The following is a 19,221-nucleotide window of genomic DNA, read 5'->3' on the forward strand; positions in this document are numbered from 1 at the left end:
ACAGAGTGATTTCAAGATTGGATAAAATATTTCTATGCAAACCAAAGGTAGAGATGATGCCGTTTGTTACCTAAACTGTCGCAAAGTCATGTTTAATGTAGCGGCATTCCAATTCTGCAATATGTTCCCTTCGATGCTCTCTCGCGGGCTCTTCTATTCAGATATGAAATGATTTGGTATGGGTTGACAATTGATCTATAAAAACATATCCAAAGCTCTTTCACGGCTTTACTTTTTTGTTTCACTACCACCGGATAGACTACTTTAGGAAACGTAAAGCAAAGTGCACGAGCACACAACGAAGAGAGCAACATTTAGGAATGAGATGCATCCTTGCTAACAACTGCGAGACAAGCGTGGAGACCTATGAATGTAGATGCATGCATTTCGTTATTGATGATATCCAAGTCTGACAAACAATACATAGAATAGGCTTGTCCACGTTTGAAATAGCACACTGATCGCAACCAACAAGGATGTTTAAAAAGTAGGTAGCTATTGTCTTTTCCTAGTAGATGTTATGTTTGATAGCTAGCTAGATGTTAGCTAGCTACCAGCTACAGTAGTCCGTCAGAATGATTCCTTGCTAGCCAATACTAGCAAGTATGTAACGGCGTCGTTAGCTCTCCCTTCCTGGTTGACTGACTGATATGTCTAGGGATATACACTGGGAAATGCTTGTGTACGGTAGCTAGCTATCTACTGCGTTCATTGAAACATAAAGCATAAACGCATTCAACTCAATCGCGGTTATGACTACAAGCTAACACTCAAGAGTACAGTTTACTGTTCAGTTTTGGGGGGCAGGACTCTACTTGTCCAATTTACGGCCTGCTAGTTAATGTTAAAAGTAATTACATCTAGCACCACAGGGACGACAGCCTTTAACCTTGAATTTAACAAATATACGTGTTTTTAGGGGGCGTGAAAGAAAATAATGTTGCGAATAAATGTTGTTGAGGTGGTGTGTTCCTGTCTCTTCAGATTCGATGATAAGGAAAATGTATCCAACTGTATACAGCTTAAAACCTCAGTGATCAAGGGAATCAAAAACCAACTATTGGATCAGTTCCCTGACATAGAGTCATGGCTCAACCACATCATGCCGAAAAAAGACCCAGTCAAAATAGTGAGATGGTAATACACACGTCACTACAGTCCTAAAGGTATGCATGTTCATATTCAAAGATGTTTCTTAGTTCATGGTGTTCTATTATGTCAATTAACTTGCAGCCACGAACATATTGAAATACTGACGGTGAATGGAGAACTGCTCTTCTTCAGACAAAGAGAAGGACCGTTTTACCCAACTCTCAGACTGCTGCATAAATGTAAGGCAATCGTGTGTCTAAACTAAATGTACGTATTGACATTTGAATGATTGTTTTGTATATTTACATATGTCTTGTACGTTTGTTTCACAGATCCATTTATTCTCCCACACCAGCAAGTAGACAAGGGTGCCATCAAATTTGTCTTAAGCGGAGCCAATATCATGTGTCCTGGATTGACTTCACCTGGTGCCAAACTCTATCCAGCTGCCTCAGACACAGTAGTTGTATCCTTCAGCCTGTGATTTTGCTCATGTTTGTGTATATTTGACTACATTTACACAGGTCTCTTTTGCAAGACATACCCTATATGAGGTTGTTTCCTTAGTAACTGTTTTAAGGCCATAATGGCAGAGGGCAAACAACATGCACTTTGTGTTGGGGTTATGAAGATGTCTGCAGAAAGCATGTAAGCATATTGTGCTTGCCCTTCTTTACATTTATTCGTTCAATTTGTTATTCATTGTAATTTCAAATGATATTTTTTCACAATTTCCAGAGAGAAAGTCAACAAGGGCATTGGGATCGAAAATGTTCATTATCTAAATGATGGACTGTGGCACATGAAGACTTATAAGTGATGTCACACCCCTTCTGGACAACGTGGATCTCTTGACAGTGAGGCCTAGGCAGCCAGTCAATTGTTTACACTGATGGACTTAGCTGTGTAATTAGCTGATGGCTTTGAATCAATCCCCAATTGATGCACAAATAAAATTCTGCATTCAGTTTGTTGTCCATTATTAAAGTATTGTACAGTGAAAATAGAAGCTTGCAAATACACTTAATGAATGGCACTAGTCGGATCCACAGCAAATCACCCATCAGGTTTACTTTAACAGTTAATAAAGAAGTCCAGGAAAAATTGTGGTAAGATACCAGCATGGCTTCTCCATCCCTTTTTGTGATACTCTTAAAACCTGTTTTCAATTTGTGTATGTACCAAAGTTACCTGCTTAGATTTTAGGCTGTAAAATCAAAAGATGTCCAGTGGGTGTTATTGGCTTTGACTACAATGTTTATTAAAACAACTATGCCATTATTCACATTTCAATTACTTATTGTAAACCATTACCGTACATACAATTGGTAAAGCTGGTATAGGTTACATTCACGGTCCTTTAGAAACATGTACAAAATAAAACCACCCCCTCACTCGTACAAAAATATCCCTTTTAACCCTCGTGCTGCCTTCGGGTCACATGACCCAAAGGTTCACAACGAACCATCGTTGTGTTTACCCAATTTCACCCAATACAAAAACAAATAAAAATAATTTTCTTTTAACCATTGCAATGTGAGGGGTCTGAGACAGCCCGACAGTTAAAAGAAAATGCTTCACTTTGTTTTTGTATGAGGTAAATTTGTCGCAATACGACAGTGGGTCACAATGACTGATGGGTCAGAATGACCCGAAGATAACACAAGGGTTAAAAACACTCAAGAAAGTTGTCTTTTTCCATCAAATTTGAACTAATCTTGTGAATAGAATAGAATATTAATTGAATCAATGAAATCTTCCTTCATACACAACATTACCATTTTATTTATAATTACATATGACCACAACATGATGGTGAATGTGAGGTAAGAAAAATACATACCATAAAACTTAAAATAATAAAAGGAATAAAACTAATTGGTTCCCAACAGTCAGAATTGCCTTCACAGCAGCAGTCTTAAAAGTGACGCATTCAGCTCCAGGGGAGCAGAAATTAATCATTATCCGATCCTTCCGGGGGCAGGAAAATTAAGGAGTCATGGAAATTGTGTCCATATGGCCGCATTCTGTAGACACCAAACATCATGACCTGCATTTGGTTTGGTGACATCCCACTGAAGGTGATGGCCAAGTCAGAACAACAACTTTCCACGACATCGGAGGGGTTTTTGGTCATGCCGTCTGCAATGAGGGAACCCACACTTTTGGTGTTGAACAGGCCCTTACCCAGTGAGTCCTCTCCGTTCTCTGCAAATACCCCAGTGTATTTCAGGCAAATGGCCAACTGTTTCTCCTCACTTAGCTTCCACAGGGTTCTCCCTCGCTCTGGGCACTTCTCCTCATCCTTGAACACCTCTACCAGCCTTTTAAGGGCCTCATAGCTGAGAACAATGCCACTCTCATACTCAACGTATTCCAACTCTCCTGACTTCATGGCATTGCCTATGTAGAAGGGCTCACTGGGATCCTTGTCCAGGATCAGGTACTTGAGGTTCTCAATGATAGCAAATGTGGTGGGCCGGGCCACAAAGAACCAGCGGAGATCTCCAGCGTTATCAAAGGCATGCTTCAGGGCCTTGCGTAACCTTGCCCACTCGTCTTGTTCATTCAGGTCTATTGACTCAAGTGCCTTTGCTGCTTCTGAACTGTAGAACCCCACCTGGTCACAATGTTTGCTCCAGGTGTCCTTGGCAGTGGCCCAATGCATCAAGACCTTGGGCTGGACCATAATGACACAATACACCCGGACTTTATGGCCCAGCTCTACCATCTGGGCCTCTGACAGACGCCTAAGATCTTCTTTACTGGGAGCCATGATGTGATGGTGGTGATGGTCCTCAGGGTTCGACTGTGCACTTGGACTGAAACTACTCAGGAGGGATAGCACCAAACAGAATAGACCCCCTAAAATCATTCCTTTCATGAAGGAACTGCCTTCTGACAACATTTTCGAGCAGCACTTAACTGTGAAAGAATACACAATAATAATAATTAGATTTTTTTTTTTTTTACTGTGCCTGTAAGTACTTGCATAATACTAGCAACCTGACGTAGAATGTCACTCGTCAAGTATGACACGTCTTTTTACTGACATGATACAGTAGATTTGGTTGTCATATAACGCTAAGCTAGCTCAGCCACAGAGTAACTGCAAATAACTTGCTATTTAATACTTGTCTCGCATTCATAGAACCCACTTTGAATCCATAAGTATATGTATAAAAACGTGTGTTGCCGTTTCAAGTACACTGTAGAATTGCTAAATTACACCGTGTTACCAAATCCTACTAGCCACATACTAGATTAGTTAGGTAACTAGCTAACCCTGGAAAGGACAGCATAAACATGGTAAAACTTAAAACATGATTTTAAAAAGCGCATTACCTAAACAAAATGATATTGTATATTTCTGTCTCCTTTTTCCTACTCCTGGAAATCCTTGTGTGGGCGGCTGAAGTCCTGTATGACGGCTGTTAGAGACACTGAATACTGGCACTACAAGCTAGACTTGTTTTTCCTCTTTTGATATTATTATGGTAGATTGCAACCAACGTTTAAGAAGTGCTTCATCGCCACCTACTGTTCGGGAGTATGAACCCTCATTATTGCAGTGTGCAATGAGGGCCTCGCCCCTGCAATCGTGCCCAGGGCACCAAATGTGCTAGGACCGGTGTCGTGCCAAGGGACTTATCCCCGCCAGGATTAGCATCCCCTGGCCGCGGGAGCGCGCGTGCACTTACAGAAGCGGAGTTTAACATAGATAGGCCTATCAGTCGGCCTATGTAGCTAAGGTGCATGGCAATATGGAACTTTGGAAAACTGTCGATTAATCCACAATACTAAACGACGCATTAAACAATTCACATGTCGCCTTAATGTAACAGACAAATAAACGTATTCATGTAGATAAATGAGTCCCTTGTTACTATGGAAAACCCTGTCGAGTCTTCCACGTCGCTATTTGTTCCATTTAAGAGGTGAATTCGAGGTGCAGCAGTTAAACTCCGCTTCTCTGAGTGCACGTGCGCTCCCGCGGCCAGGGGATGCAAATCCTGGTGGGGATAAGTGCCTTGGCACGACACCGGCACTGTTTGAGTGCACTGAGTAACTTTACGTGAATGGGAATAGCCTACACAGTCCAACTAAGTCTTACAATATCGATCTAAATACAGCTTCTACACACATGATGCAAGACATCCAATCTTCTGGCTAGATGTAGCATGATCTTATCTACAAAACACAATAGTTCTGACGCTTTTTTGTGTAGTATTTACCTCACCTTAGCTACAGTTATGACTAGAGCAGCTGAAGAAGACATATCTTTCCCAGGTATATCATCGAATGAATGGCCAGTGTCCAGTAGACTGACATTTTGTCAAGATATAATATTGAATGAATATAAAATGTCAAGAGAGCTGACTTTTCTTGTCCAGGTATAACATCAAATGAATGTCCAGTGTCCAGAAGGCTGACATTTTGTCCAAGTATAGTATCAAATGAATGACCAGAGTCTAGAAGGCTGACATTTTGTCAAGATATAATATTGAATGAATATCAAATGTCAAAAGAGCTGACTTTTCTTGTCCAGGTATAGGCCTAACATCAAATTAATGGCCAGTGTCCAGAAGGCTGACATTTTGTCCAGATATAGTATCAAATGAATGGCCAGTGTCCAGAAGACTGACATTTTGTCCAGATATAATATCGAATGAATATAAAATGGCAAGAGAGCAGACTTTTCTTGTCCAGGTATAACATCAAAAAACAGGTAATGCGAAATACCTGGGTAAATTAACTCTTTAGCTGACACCCAGTGTTGTAGCAACATTGTGTGTCAGCTAGAGAGTAAATGCACCCAATTATGTTGCATTCTGGCGCTTCAGTCTATTCCTAAACACAATTCGCTCTACACGATAAAATTCCATCAAGACATTGCTCAATGCTCACCATTTCTAACTGTCCACACAAATTGCACGAACCATCACCCAATCACTGCCTTGCCATGTTGTTTGTACCTGACAAATTGTATAAAAAAACTAACATAAAAGATAGACACAGTTAAAAGCATACTAAATAAGTTGTGATATCACATGAACAATGAATCTCTTGACAAAATTGCATTTATTTTAGGAAAATATAACAAAATCACCAAATGACCGTGTTACGTATAATAGTTCTTCTTCTGATGTCTTATATATAGAGAACAACATCCTAAAATGTCTGCACAACTAAATATTCTCCTTCCTTGGCATTCAAGACTGAGATGACTCAGAGAAGGTAAATCAGGTTTTTCTTCATACCTAGTTCAGAAACTTTTAGACACCAGTATCATTTGACATTCTGGCTCCTTTAATGCTATTACTTTGCTATGCTACCTTTTATTTTTGTCAAAAGGGATCTGGCTAGACTTTTGTATGCATGTGTGTGTAAAAGAGAATGACCTTGATGACCCCTAACATTATTTTATGTCTGGGATAGGGAGGAAAAATGACTGATACACAATGCCACCAGTTCCAGTGCTAATGCACAATTTGCATTGCACTGGCCCGTGGTGGGATCACTAAACATAAGATGACGTAAAAACACAGTTTGGTGGCACCATATTTCTAAAGCGTGCAGACAAGAGTCGAGATCAAAGGAATGATACATGTTTTTTCCCCCATTTTGTGAGTGATAGGATGAACAGCCAATTACAAAAATGGTGACAGTCATAAAGAATCTGAGGTGGCTGACTACCCACTGATTGCGGTTGAAGAGTAAACATTTGTTAGGGCTCTCTGTACAAGCAGAGATAGGCTCTGACTGAATTGACAGGGTCCGTTGAATTGCCCCTATGACGACTGGGCCATCACCTCAAAACCATTAACACTGAGACTGGGTGACAGGATCATGTATTGATCCGTTCATGATGGATTGCCAAGAAAGATATAAAAGTGAAGTTCTCAGTCAGGCCAAGGTAGTGTACATCTGAACATCGGAAGACATTGTCAGCATGCTGTCCTTAGCACTGTTCTACATCTTAACTGTGATTTGCTCTGCGAGACGAACACATGCTTCACCGTTATACCCAGACTCTAACTTGGAACCTCAGGCAGGTAGGATAAAGCAGTTGTGCTTCTTTGCTGATCTACACGTTTTGGCTTAATCAAAATGTGAAAAAAAAGTTTGCCAATGTTTTAGAATGATTGTGGAATGGGTCATTATCTGCAATATGAAGCAGTGCTGTGAGGATCAGGGGTACCGTGGTGACAGTACTGCTTGCACAGGATGAAGATACTTGGTTGCTTTATGTAAACAGATCTGATCCAGAAGTTGGTGGCAGAAGTAGAGGATGGGGAAAATACTGATCTGAATGACCATATGGAAATGAAGAATCTGTACCCACTTCTTCTACAACGAGATGGAGGCCAGGACGCCTGGAGTAAAGGTAGAGAGACAAATAGTTGATTTGAGTTTAGTTAAAGTATTTCAGTATTTCATATTACTACTATTATGTGGTGGGATGTACTTAAAAACATATTTTTCCCTCGAAGGAGCCAAAGATTCAGTTCCACGGGAGAAAATTGTCAATATGGTAAGTATTTGCAACTGTTGTATCGTATCTGAAGAGAGTGTGCCATGTGCTGTGACTTGACGAGACTAGAAAAATATTCTTTGTGTCTATCAGGTGGATGACCTGAAAGAGGTTGTGTTAAAGCTTGCGGCAGCCGACAAACTCCGTTCCCATGGCTTTCTACGGTCGGAGCAGAGCTTGCCGAAAACCAACAAGAGAAGTGAGTAATGCTATCCTGGATCAAGTGTGTACTTCTCCTTACCTATGTAGAGAATATGGTCACCAACAAAAAATAAAACAGTGCGTCACATTACATATGTCTTAGGTAATATCTTAGCTGACATATTTGTCATCCTACTGTATATTGTTTGCCAATGTGAAAAGGATGTTTACTTTAGAATAACCCCATTGAAAGTAGAATGGTGCTGCCATAACCAAACCGGATAAAGAACAGGATATGATAACGAAAGTACTATATTCAGGATTGATACAAAAATATGAGATCTTTCCTCTGTTTTCTCTGTGTTTTCTCCTTTGACAGCATGCTTCTGGAAATACTGTGTGACAAACTAAATGACAAAGCCAAAGAAGAAGAACAATTTCCACCTTGCCTGTACAAGATCACCTTTGGTTCCAACCCCATGCTTTAGTCACATTTTAATCTCTAAGACAATGTGTACATTGTTTTATACGTGGAATATAGAATAAATGAATAGAAATATATTTTTGCATTCATTTGAAAGTTTCTTGCATTGAGTCTGACAATAAAATGAAATACATCCCTCATTGGTTGGATAACTTTGTATTTCAGATTGTTTCAGATTATACATGGTAAAACCTAAACAAAGGCTCTGAAAGTAAAACAATACCCATCTCCACACATGAATAAAACTGGTTGTCATATCCTGGTTTTACAATGAATACCAGTGGATTTGACATTATTTAGTCTCCACAAGGGAGCAGCATAATACTATATCAAACCACACACATAGAAAGAAATGCACACACATTTAGAATAAAGAGATGTATTTTATTGGTAACATCTTTTAAAACCATCTGAAATGTTTTTGTACAAGATTAAGAACTGTATTTGTTTTGGTCAGAACTTTGTTATCTGAGTTGGTGAGCGTGGTTATCATTTTGTGTTTCAACAGTTTTTCAACTGGCCTTCCACGGCTCTTACTTTTTCACACATCTATACAATTATTGTATAGTAAAAATAGAAATATTTACACTATAGACAGAGCAACCTGCTATATAGATTAACAGCCAATGCCAATTGCACGCTTGGCAAATCAGTGTGGCATGCAACACAATTCTGCCATTAGAAAATCTTCAAATAAATAGTCTATACTTGAAATTACACATAGACTTTCTACAGCAGCATTACTATGAATGGTAGCTGGTGATACTGTGGCAAAGAATGACAAATGAAAAAGGGGCTCATTTCCTTGCATTAACTACACTCAGGTAAGCCTTTTCAATCTCAATGTTGGCAGGGCATGTCTGCCTGAACTCCTCCCTCTCATAGGCGTTCTGAAGGTACCGCCACACACCGCTGAACTGGGCTGGGATGTCAAAGTCACAATACTTTTTGGCAGCAACCTAAGAAAAGAAAGTGTGAAAATATCATACCATATCATCATTAGGGGTGCCGCGATATACTGGTATTGAGAATAACCGCAATGTAAAAAAATAAAAAAATAAATATTGATATTGTGTTAATAATACACATATTATGATAATACTGTGTAAATAAACCAGTGACTTTGAAATCATTTTAGTTTCTTTCTGTTTCACATTGTAATAACATATTTGAGTGTAAGTGTAATTCATTTGCAAAAAAGAGAGACAAAACACAATAAGCAAAGTTGAAAATGAATTTGACTAATAGCATTATTCTATATATCTTTTTCATATTTTCCATAGATAATATCGTTATCGTGAATTATTTTGGCCATGATAGTCGTATAGTAAAATTCTAATATTGTTACAACCCTAATCATCATACAATTTTTATTTAAAGGATTCAAGTGTTAGGTGCCTTGTTTATTGGAGGTTTCAACCATTTTGATGTGACGTAATTCACTTGTGTCTCACCTTGATGACATGCAGTTTGGGCAGCAGGTTGCAGTCTGCTAAGGTTAGATGGTTGCCATCCAGGAACTTCCTCTTGGAGATGGTGATGTTTTCTCTAGAGTTGACATCAATCTCTTGAGGGACAGGGGAGTTCAGGTAGATGTCCAGTCGCTTAAACTCCCGTAGCAGGGCTGTCTCATGATCTGTTCAGGTATAAAGACAAGGGTATGTAAAGATGTGAACTTTTTGAGTAAATAAGAAATAACTGTAATATAATTCATTATACACAACACAATATATATATTTTGCCATACAAAGTATAGATTATCTATTCACATGTTGTACTATGTTAGATTATATTAAATTGCACTATGCAATACTATATTACACTATACTATACTAAGACAAGTAGTATGGCCTTCAGGAACTACACTGTAATCCATACTTACAGGCATTGTTCGGGCGGTTCTTGATATAAGCAGAGAACTTGGCAAAAATGTCAGCTCCAACGTCAAAAGACTCTTTGTTGAGTGGGCTGAGGTGGGGATACCTGGGGAAGGGGGTCTGAGAATTAGTTTGTTTGACAGACTATTTGTATATAAAAGTGCTAAATGAATAATATGTAATGTAAAAACATAAGACTGACTGTGTATTTCATTTCCTCTGGTAAATACATTCAAAATACCTGGGAGGGGCTATTGTTTGTTCCAGAAACTCCTCAATCTTGATGAAGTCAGTTTTTAGGGTTCCGTTGTACAGGAGAAAAGGAGGGTTTGTTCCCGGAGCCAACTCCTTCAGCTCTGCTGGTTTCCTAAAATGGACCGGGCATGGGCAGAGAGGTGGCATGGTTTAGCTGGGAGTTGCTATGGTCATGTACTGTTTATAAACATTCACTGCCACAATCTCAATGAAAACAAAGCTTATCTTACTGTCAAGAATCCAAGTGTGAAGTTTTGATTAATGATTGGAAGAATGTGGACAAAGTGATTCAGTTCATAAAACAATCTGACATAGGAGTGGCTCATTGTTGCTCAAGGGTAGTATGCTTGTGTATTCTCTTGAATCATTCAATTATCAGAATCCTTTCAAAATATCCTGATCCTATTTGCTCACCAGTAATGGTCATGAGAAAGTGACAAAAGAATAAGGTAGATTAAAAGTTGTTTGTTCAAAAACAATACAGGGCTCTTTGTTCAATAATCAATTGCTTTGAAAGCTCCTCCCTACTTCCCTCTATCACACCCATTGAGGAATAACTTATTACAAGTTGAACTGGGTTTGGTTCTCATAAATGTATCCACAATATATCCTCAGTCTCCCTAAATGCTAAATGTGTGTAGGCACCCTTTGAACAGGTGCTCAGGAAGTGTTGAGGTGGGATAGCTGTGGTGGGCAGGACTTACTTCCTCATATCGACCGTGGTCACTGTGAACTTGACACCTTTCAGCCACAGGACCATGAAGAGCCTTTGGCAGAAGGGACAATTTCCCACATTCTCACCATCGTGGCCAGCCTGAAGAGTAAACATAAAGGTCTCACTGTTTTATGATTATGTTGATTGTTAATCATAAGATTGGATACACACAGCTGAAGGTCATGGATCAAACATATATCGTTCCTACTGGCCGGTTTTCAGGTTGAGTCTTCTCTAAAACCGAACTTTTCATAATCATATTTCTTGGCCAAAACACACATGAACAACACAGACACTTGTAGGTGTAGGAGGGGCTTGGGTTTTAAAGACTTTTCCTCCAAAAGGAAAAGGAAAAGCCTGCATAACGTGGAGAGGAAGATAGTGGCCATGAACTTTCAATCCCCTCAGGAAACACTCAGAACACAGCTGAGGCTTATTATTGCAACTGATCCTACCTGTTGTGGGCAGAGCTGACTTTTTATATTGGTTAGTAAAGACTGATAGGATCTAATATAAGTTATGATGTATGTTTGAGCAATGTGTGTGCGTGTGTGTTTCAGCTTGCGCGTGTGAAGTGTGTATTTGAGTGTTTGAGCAAGTGTGTGAGTAGGTGTGTATGTTTCAGCATGTGTGTGTCAGTGTTTGTTTGAGCATGTGTGTGCGTAAGTGTGTGGGTGTGTCTGGTCCAGGCAGGGGGCCAGGGCGTCCTAATGTTCTCCATGCTCCTCCTGGGTGTGGAATGATAAGGAGGCCTTCAGTGTCTGCCTTCGAAATGTACTGATAAAGCAGCCTCTGACTCTCTCTCTCAGACACGCACACCCTCGAGACTATGTGTGATGCACATGAGTGTAAAGTTTCTATCTGATTCCTTGTGCCAATTATTGAGATATTTGTCCCTTTATAATGGGGATAAGTGAATAGCAAGTTTATAGTTTGACTCCAGCCCAGACTATCAATATATGGATGCTGTTCTCTGTACTTATCTTAAAACAGGTTGTTCCTTTTGTCATTGCGTCCTGTCCCACTGTTTCCCAAAGTGTTACAATGAACTCAATAAACAATAGTGTACATGGATGTTATTGAAGATATAAAGAATCACAAAATTACCTTGATGAAGAGCTCAATGCTTGGCTCCATGTCAGAATCCTGACGGAGTGCCATGTCGCCCAAAAGCAGTGCTGTACAGTGCCAATGTCCAGAAAGTTGGTGCCCACAACTGACCTGAACGAAGCTCAGCAGAACTCCAAATCCACTGGGTGTGAAGCTGACGGAAAGTCTTTGAACTGATCTGGGCTCTAGAGCGTTTGCACTTATATGAGGATGTGAAAGGGAGGTGTGGGCTAAGACCCAGAGGTTTTGTATTTGGAGATCCATGAAGCTGTTGCTCTGAACACACTTTAAAAGTTAGAGGGAGGTCCCAGAGGATGGGCGGGGTTCCGGTGCATATAAGCACAATGCCAAGTTTCTACTAGGAGAGCTTAAAATAGCTCCCATTACAAGTCAAGCAATAACGGTTTGACAATGTGCAACATCAAAGTACATCATCATATGATTGAGAAGGTATTCAGATATGTCCTCAACTCTACATGTACTTTTAACAGTTTAATACAGTGATTGTTTTTGAAGTTCACAAAGAAGGTATTTTTCCTTTTTCAGGCTCTCCATACAAAGCATGTACTGTGTACCAGTAACACCTAATTTAATTTAGTATTGCAAAAACACAAGTAACTCCCAGTTCCTTGTCTGTTTTATTAATGGAGTAAAAGGACTGTTTTGTTGTAATGATCGGACTCAGGAGAAGTGGTAGCGATCCAAGTGCGGGCTTTTAATGGTAGTACAGAGTAGTCAGACAGGCACAGGTCGTCAACAGGCAAACAGCAAGGTAGGCAAATCCAAAGGATGGTCGGGTCACAGGCTTGGGTCTAACAGGGGCTGGCAGGAATTTCAGAGACTAGGCACAGAGCAGGTACGGATTTCAGGCTGGGGTCGTTATCTCCGTTTCTAGAAAATCCAAAGGGAAGATCAGAAGAATGGTCGAGGCAAAAACAAAGGTTCGGTACACATAAAACTCTTAGATAAGTAACGCTCGGTATTGCAGGTAAGAACTAACTAACAAGACTTCGCAGTGAAGAAACAGGCTAAGCTAGTATATATAGATCGAACGTCTAATCAGGCAAACGAGGTGCAGGTGTGAGTGTGTGTTGAGAAATGTCAAAACTCTGGTGACAGTGATCTGGGAAGGGGAGCCACCACTGTCACATTTGTTTACTGGGATGTAAACAAATAGTGAAAGCCAAAAACCAAAGACATCTATTTATTTTAAGTATAAGTGTTTTACACTTACACAAGTACAATATTGCATTTATGATTAGAGTTGACATGCTTATTCTTTTAGACTATTTTTTTTTTACTGATATCAGCTTCTGTCTGTGAAAAAAGAAATAGAAACTAACTGAATTTAAGTGTACATTACAGGAATACCTAAAATTATATGAAACCACGTGGGTTCTCGCTGATAGCATGACTAGTTGATGAGTCATGGTGTGTAGATAGATTCTCATTGCGTCCGGATGGGAGAACTCCCTGGTCACAATCTCCAGTAATTTGAGAGGGTAAAAGGGGTGGAGAGCCTGGAATGCAGATACATGTTTGTATATTATTCCTTTGAATAGCCAGGGGGTTGCCTGGTTGGCTTTTACTTTTGATGAAGACTGTAATCTTTTGGATAATGGAACAATATGAAATAAGTAACAGTGGTAGTGCTTTCAAAATATTGACTGTTTGAAAATATTGATTTTTGTGACACATCAAAGGTTTCACCTACATTGAAATCTTTTGTTGCTTTATTTCTGCTTAATAGAACATCACAACCTGAGATTCAGTTGCAGGGAATTTGGAATCTGCAGGTATTACCTTATTTCTTGTTAATAGGGAAGATTTACAGCTGCTTAATACAATCATACTGGTTTGTCAACATGGCTCAATAGTGCCTTTCTCTAAGGAGAGTAGTGGAAATCAAGATGACATGGTGTCTGTTCAATGTACTTCTCTCCTTCATCTGCTCAAGTGGCTGATGGGAATTTCCATCAGAGGGAGAGAAGATGAAAAACAAACGCCTAACATGGAAATGTCCAACAAATGCTGGAAATTAAATGAATAATACTAGCGCCAGCACAGGAAATGGAGCAAAAGCAGTTTGCTGGAGGCTACAAAGCATTCACCTCCTCTTAGAAGCAAACACAGGCAGGGAGGTTGTGGCCTCAGTTTAGAAATTATATTACAGACCTCATCCCTCTCACACTCCCCTCTACTCGCCCATGAATATATATGTCTGGAACGTTCACTGCAACCCCTCCACAGTGATCATTCCATCCAGGAAGTTCCGTGAAGGAGTTCATCACTGTACTGACATTGTTTTTAGGGAGGTGTCAGCAGCACTGCAGTACTGTATGTGGGGGGATTTGTTACTTTGGTCAAAAATCACAGGCATGAATAGGCTTCGGAACCTTTACAGTAGAATGAATACGCTCACCAAAGTTCCTGTTGAGTCATTAGCACTTCCCATGTTTCATCCTAATTACGACATTCGTTGGCCTATGTAGAATGTGAGGTCACTGGCTTTCTTTATTTGGTTGTTATGACAATGTAGTGTTGTGTTGTAAGAAACAGAGATGCAACTGGCTGAAACAAACAGAACTATTGTGATTTCAAGTAATTCTGAAGGGTTAGTGGAAATGTGGTACTTGCCCTTGACCCCTGTCCTTCCCCTCCAGAGAGGAAAAAGGAAAACCTTATCTTTGGGAGATAGATGTCCCAAAGAGCCACTAGACAAACAGCAGCTGGAAGTCACCCCTCGGAAAATCGAATCTCTTTTTCGATTAACAGGACCCTCACTGTTGACCAATGAGCAAGAGTCACCCTCGATTCTGCCATTACACAGGCAGAAGATCGAGAATTGTTATCAAGTTAAACAAACAGAAATAGCCAATGGAGTCTTGCAGCTATGTCTTGAATTAAATTCCCACCTCCATAACAATGCTTTATGTTAAGATCTTTCCCATTAATAAAAAAAGAAAACCACACACATCAATTAATTCATACACATTCATACACTTTGCCCAAATCACTGGCAAAAGAATTCATCTGTTTCTTTGACAGTGAAACGGGGGATTGTTCTCAGGTCAAGACAATGGCATCATTGACCCTTTGCTCACAGTCAGTAAATTGGAAAACAACTGACAGTGGCGAGCCCCAGTGCTCCGTAATGTCGAATGTGCACTATGACGGTCCCATGGAGCGTCTGCAGGTCCTGCTGTCTTCTTTACCTCCTCCTGGCTCTGAACACACACAGCGCAAGATCTGCTCCCGACTTTTCCGGTGAGTGTGTTTTGGCGTTTGTTATTGTTGTGTTTGAGAAAAGTGGGAAAGCTCTGTCTCACTCAGCCCCGGTCCAGCTAGGCAAAAGAAGACATTCAATGTACATCCCATGATTTATCTCTCACACATCCTGAGCTGCTAGAGATTATGCTGAGAGGACACAGATGTAAAGACTGCTGAAATGTGTCCTCCTTGTTATTAGTATTGCCTTTCCAAAGGAAAATATCACGCTAATTGAGGTACTTTTGTTGTTTACCTCTGATACAGGTGCTCTTTATTCAGATGCCCACCTTAAGACACGATAAAATAGGATAAACACACAACAGCACATTATGATAATTTGTGTTGACAAGGCAGATAGCCAGTCCTTGTGGATGGGTAAAGCCCTGACATCAGCCTGCCTTTGTCTTGGGTTGCTATTGTCCTTGAATCTGTCCATCTGGCCCTGACAGGGATCTTCATTTGCGTGCGGGTGTGAGAGAGCTTCAGAATAGCTCATTGTGAACGAGTGCCTGGTACGGCCTTCCGGGAGCTCACTGGGGCTGCCACTGGAAAATACATAGCACACACAGCCAGGAAGACCCACACAGGGGCAGAGGGCCTGGGGCAGCCAGCAAAAGGGGAGGTCAGAAACAACTTCCAGTGTGCTGAAGTCTCTTTTCCAGGGTGTTTGTACATGACTCAGAGTCCAATACTGCCTATTGGAACTACACCCATGTTCTTGAGATACCACCCTTGCGTAAAGGGTTGTGTCACCTTTGGAAAAATGGAAGAGAATAATGTTGGATTAATTAAGTGTTAAATAGGCACTAATAACAATATTATTATTGGGACCAAGGCCAGTATTATTACTACTTGCCATGTAACAAAGGGTACATTAAAACCACTCCCAGAGTTTGCCTAAGACTGTGCTGCTTAATCAGTGTAATGAGATGGCTCAAATTTCCCTGAGCTTGATGGCCAGTCATTACATTTTCTACTGCACTAATTTTTCTGAATATTTGAAACTCAAACAAAGATGAGGAACTGAAAAGGATCTCCAATCATGAAAATCCCCTTCCACTGTGAATAGAGCTTTTTACAATAAGTGAAAGTAACATTTATTGCACAATATCTAAGTGTGTGGTTCACTCATATCTCTTATCCTCTTTCAGTTTATCTCCACTCCATCCTGAGAAATCACACTGCCCATGCCTGTGACGGGGACACTCTAACTATCAAGTGTCCTTCCAGAACCTCTGTGGCTGTTCTCTCCGCATTTTATGGACGACGTGTTCCGAGCAAGAACTTATGTCCTCCGACCAACACAAACACAACAGAGGACAGCACTGAATGCACATCCTCTGTTGCTACTGAGGTAAAAACTGACTAATCTGAATTCCACCGAAAGTCCTTTAAACATGTAAACAATGTACAGTTGTTTTCGACTTGATATCACTTTTAGTATGAAAAAGGGAAATGGGTGTCTCAATAAGTAGCCACGGTTGACTGTCATATTAAATGAACCAATTCCAGTTTTTTTTTGCCTTTTATATGTTTAGTTAACCAGGCGTGGCTGTTTTGCATTCCTTCTAGAAAGTTGAGTCAGAATGCCAGGGCAGGAGGAGATGTCAGATCTTGGTCATTAATGCAGTGTTCGGACAGGACCCCTGTCCACTCACCAGCAAGTACCTCTTAGTGTCCTACAAGTGTCGCCCAGGTCAGAGTTTATTCTCTTATATATTCTGCAATTTGTATATGTCTTTATCATTGTGTGATATTCCTCAAAAGTATTTTCTTTTTTTTCAACCCACTCAGAGCATCACCGCAATAGGTTGGTATGTGAGAATGAGAGACTGAGGCTGGCGTGTAAGAATGACACCGTCCTCGCCATCTACTCAGCCACGTTTGGACACCTGCTCCATGGGAGTCCTAACTGCCCCCAGACTACTGCAGCACAAACAGATATGGGTTCGAAACAGATCTACAGTGCCATCTAGTGGTCACATCTGAATCACAATCGTGACAAAACCTGTGAATAAACCAATAAGTCATGTCTGGTATGCTTCTGTACATCTGTCTCTCAGAGTGTCTGTCCCCCTCGGCCCTGAGGAAAGTGTCACGCAAGTGTCATGGGCGGCCCAACTGCTCCTTACTGGCAGACACTCACACTTTTGGGGACCCCTGCTTCCCTGGGACCAGGAAGCACCTGCGGGTGTCTTTCACATGTGGTGAGTGACAGAAGCTGCGTGGGTGATACACTACTCTAATCATACCTTATGTGACAGGCTAGGTGGATTAGAGCGTAAGTGTACTGAGGTCATTTCCAACCATAGACAGCTCAGTCCTTTTTCCCTCCAGTTCCTCGATATCTCTTGGAGGATGTGGGGCGTGGGCCAACAGACCCTTTCATGATATCAGACTACACACATGGTAAGACTCCAACACTTTCTTTCTATTGTTCGCTAAAGTTGTGTGTAACAGAAGAATTGTATTTTGCGGGGAAAATGTCAGAGGACATGGTGTACGGGCTCACTGGCCACTGAGCCCAGAACCCTCCCCTTTCACCTGCAGGAGGATGGTACACTGGCCCTGGCATCTCCCGGCCTCAAAATGTACTTTTAACCAACTCTCTGGAAATCTTTGACAGAATACTGGGTATGTGTATTGTTTGCTGTGCATGTGAGACAACTCCCAACCTCTCTGTTCAATTTGTTTTACTGTACGTGTCAGCATTCACAAGAATCTTTTATGTAGCCCTCCAACAGCAGAAGATACTGTTCCCTCTCTGTTTATTCACAGATCTTCATTATGCCACTGTCAGTGTACATTATGCCTTCCTATATGAGCCCTATTGCTATTGTACTAGTTTCACTTCACACAACTGAACTCCTCCCTCCAAGGTCTTCCAGAGAAGGTGGCTCTGTACTTTGTCTCTGGGATCTGTGCTGGCCTCGTCTTCCTGCTGTGTCTGTTTGGCCTGCGCTCCACGGTGGTGAGGGACGTCAAGGAGCTGGTGACAGAGCTGGGGGATGAGCTGAAGGCCAGCCGCAGACAGCGCCGGGAGCTCATGGAGGACCTTTATGACGACGACTCCTCAGACGCTTCCTCCTTCCGCCGCCTCACGCAGTCTTACCGCACGGCGGACCTGATCAGCCCGTCCATGATGGTGGAGATGGTGGAACGTGTGGGAGAGAATGATAAGGATCTGCCCAACGGAGACATCTGGCCACACCGTGACTCCAGTCCCTATGCCATCCACAAGATCCATGTCTGCAGTACCTGAGATAGAAAAAAGTACTGTTGTGAATTGATCGTAAACAGTACAATTAAACTTTCATTCTAGTCTATCATGTGTATGCTTTTGACTTTTTTGTATTTTAGTGTGCAGCACACAAGTACAAATATTTGCATTGGTAGAAGTGTACACCATCTTTCCATTCATTTCGACAAATGATTCAACTGTCCAGTAGATGACGCTGTTCTCAAGCTATTTTGGAGAAGGCCTACGTTGAAAATGCAATGACAAACCATTTAGATTAATTGTTTGTTTCCATTAGTTATCTTTTTGCCACAGATATGGGATCATGAAAATGTATGATAACCATTAAAGGCACATATGAACATTGCCTTTTACTCGTGTTTCACCTAGACCACTGTTCCCACAATGGCATTTATAAACATTCTTTAAACATTTTACATAATCATTGACAGTCTTTTCTATTCTTGGTGTACTGGTAACTTTGATATTGCACCCGCTGTTTCT

The 19,221-nt window shown here is 40.9% G+C and overlaps 5 protein-coding genes across 6 annotated transcripts; 3 read left to right on the forward strand and 2 right to left on the reverse strand.

Moving 5' to 3' along the window:
- Positions 1–316: 316 nt before the first annotated feature.
- mcts1 (MCTS1 re-initiation and release factor) lies at positions 317–2,059 on the forward strand. Its single transcript, XM_062476343.1, has 6 exons — positions 317–487; positions 985–1,137; positions 1,234–1,331; positions 1,425–1,558; positions 1,673–1,740; positions 1,831–2,059. The coding sequence occupies exons 1-6, from the start codon at positions 477–479 to the stop codon at positions 1,910–1,912; spliced, it is 546 nt and encodes a 181-aa protein (XP_062332327.1). The 5' UTR covers positions 317–476; the 3' UTR covers positions 1,913–2,059.
- Positions 2,060–2,857: 798 nt separating this feature from the next.
- On the reverse strand, positions 2,858–4,576 carry c1galt1c1 (C1GALT1-specific chaperone 1). The gene is made up of 2 exons (XM_062476342.1): positions 4,438–4,576; positions 2,858–4,017 (listed from the first exon to the last, which is right to left on the reverse strand). The coding sequence occupies exon 2, from the start codon at positions 3,998–4,000 to the stop codon at positions 3,047–3,049; it is 954 nt and encodes a 317-aa protein (XP_062332326.1). The 5' UTR covers positions 4,001–4,017; positions 4,438–4,576; the 3' UTR covers positions 2,858–3,046.
- Positions 4,577–7,033: 2,457 nt separating this feature from the next.
- Positions 7,034–8,322, forward strand: urp1 (urotensin-related peptide 1). Its single transcript, XM_062476998.1, has 5 exons — positions 7,034–7,148; positions 7,352–7,480; positions 7,587–7,627; positions 7,721–7,826; positions 8,148–8,322. The coding sequence occupies exons 1-5, from the start codon at positions 7,046–7,048 to the stop codon at positions 8,177–8,179; spliced, it is 411 nt and encodes a 136-aa protein (XP_062332982.1). The 5' UTR covers positions 7,034–7,045; the 3' UTR covers positions 8,180–8,322.
- A 293-nt stretch (positions 8,323–8,615) lies between these two features.
- clic2 (chloride intracellular channel 2) lies at positions 8,616–12,573 on the reverse strand. Its single transcript, XM_062476708.1, has 6 exons — positions 12,207–12,573; positions 11,089–11,198; positions 10,371–10,496; positions 10,135–10,235; positions 9,707–9,888; positions 8,616–9,211 (listed from the first exon to the last, which is right to left on the reverse strand). The coding sequence occupies exons 1-6, from the start codon at positions 12,471–12,473 to the stop codon at positions 9,050–9,052; spliced, it is 948 nt and encodes a 315-aa protein (XP_062332692.1). The 5' UTR covers positions 12,474–12,573; the 3' UTR covers positions 8,616–9,049.
- Positions 12,574–15,307: 2,734 nt separating this feature from the next.
- Positions 15,308–18,805, forward strand: si:ch73-335m24.2 (protein eva-1 homolog C). 2 transcript variants are annotated; one of them, XM_062477142.1, is made up of 8 exons: positions 15,308–15,476; positions 16,631–16,833; positions 17,052–17,175; positions 17,274–17,426; positions 17,543–17,686; positions 17,817–17,888; positions 18,030–18,113; positions 18,359–18,805. In XM_062477142.1, the coding sequence occupies exons 1-8, from the start codon at positions 15,371–15,373 to the stop codon at positions 18,739–18,741; spliced, it is 1,269 nt and encodes a 422-aa protein (XP_062333126.1). In that variant the 5' UTR covers positions 15,308–15,370; the 3' UTR covers positions 18,742–18,805. The 2 variants fall into 2 exon arrangements, with proteins under 2 accessions (XP_062333126.1, XP_062333127.1); XM_062477143.1 differs by lacking the exon at positions 18,030–18,113 and having other exon boundaries at positions 15,310–15,476.
- The last annotated feature ends 416 nt before the right edge of the window (positions 18,806–19,221 follow it).

Source organism: Osmerus eperlanus, chromosome 13 (genome assembly GCF_963692335.1).
Source record: "Osmerus eperlanus chromosome 13, fOsmEpe2.1, whole genome shotgun sequence".
NCBI classification, from domain to species: domain Eukaryota; kingdom Metazoa; phylum Chordata; class Actinopteri; order Osmeriformes; family Osmeridae; genus Osmerus; species Osmerus eperlanus.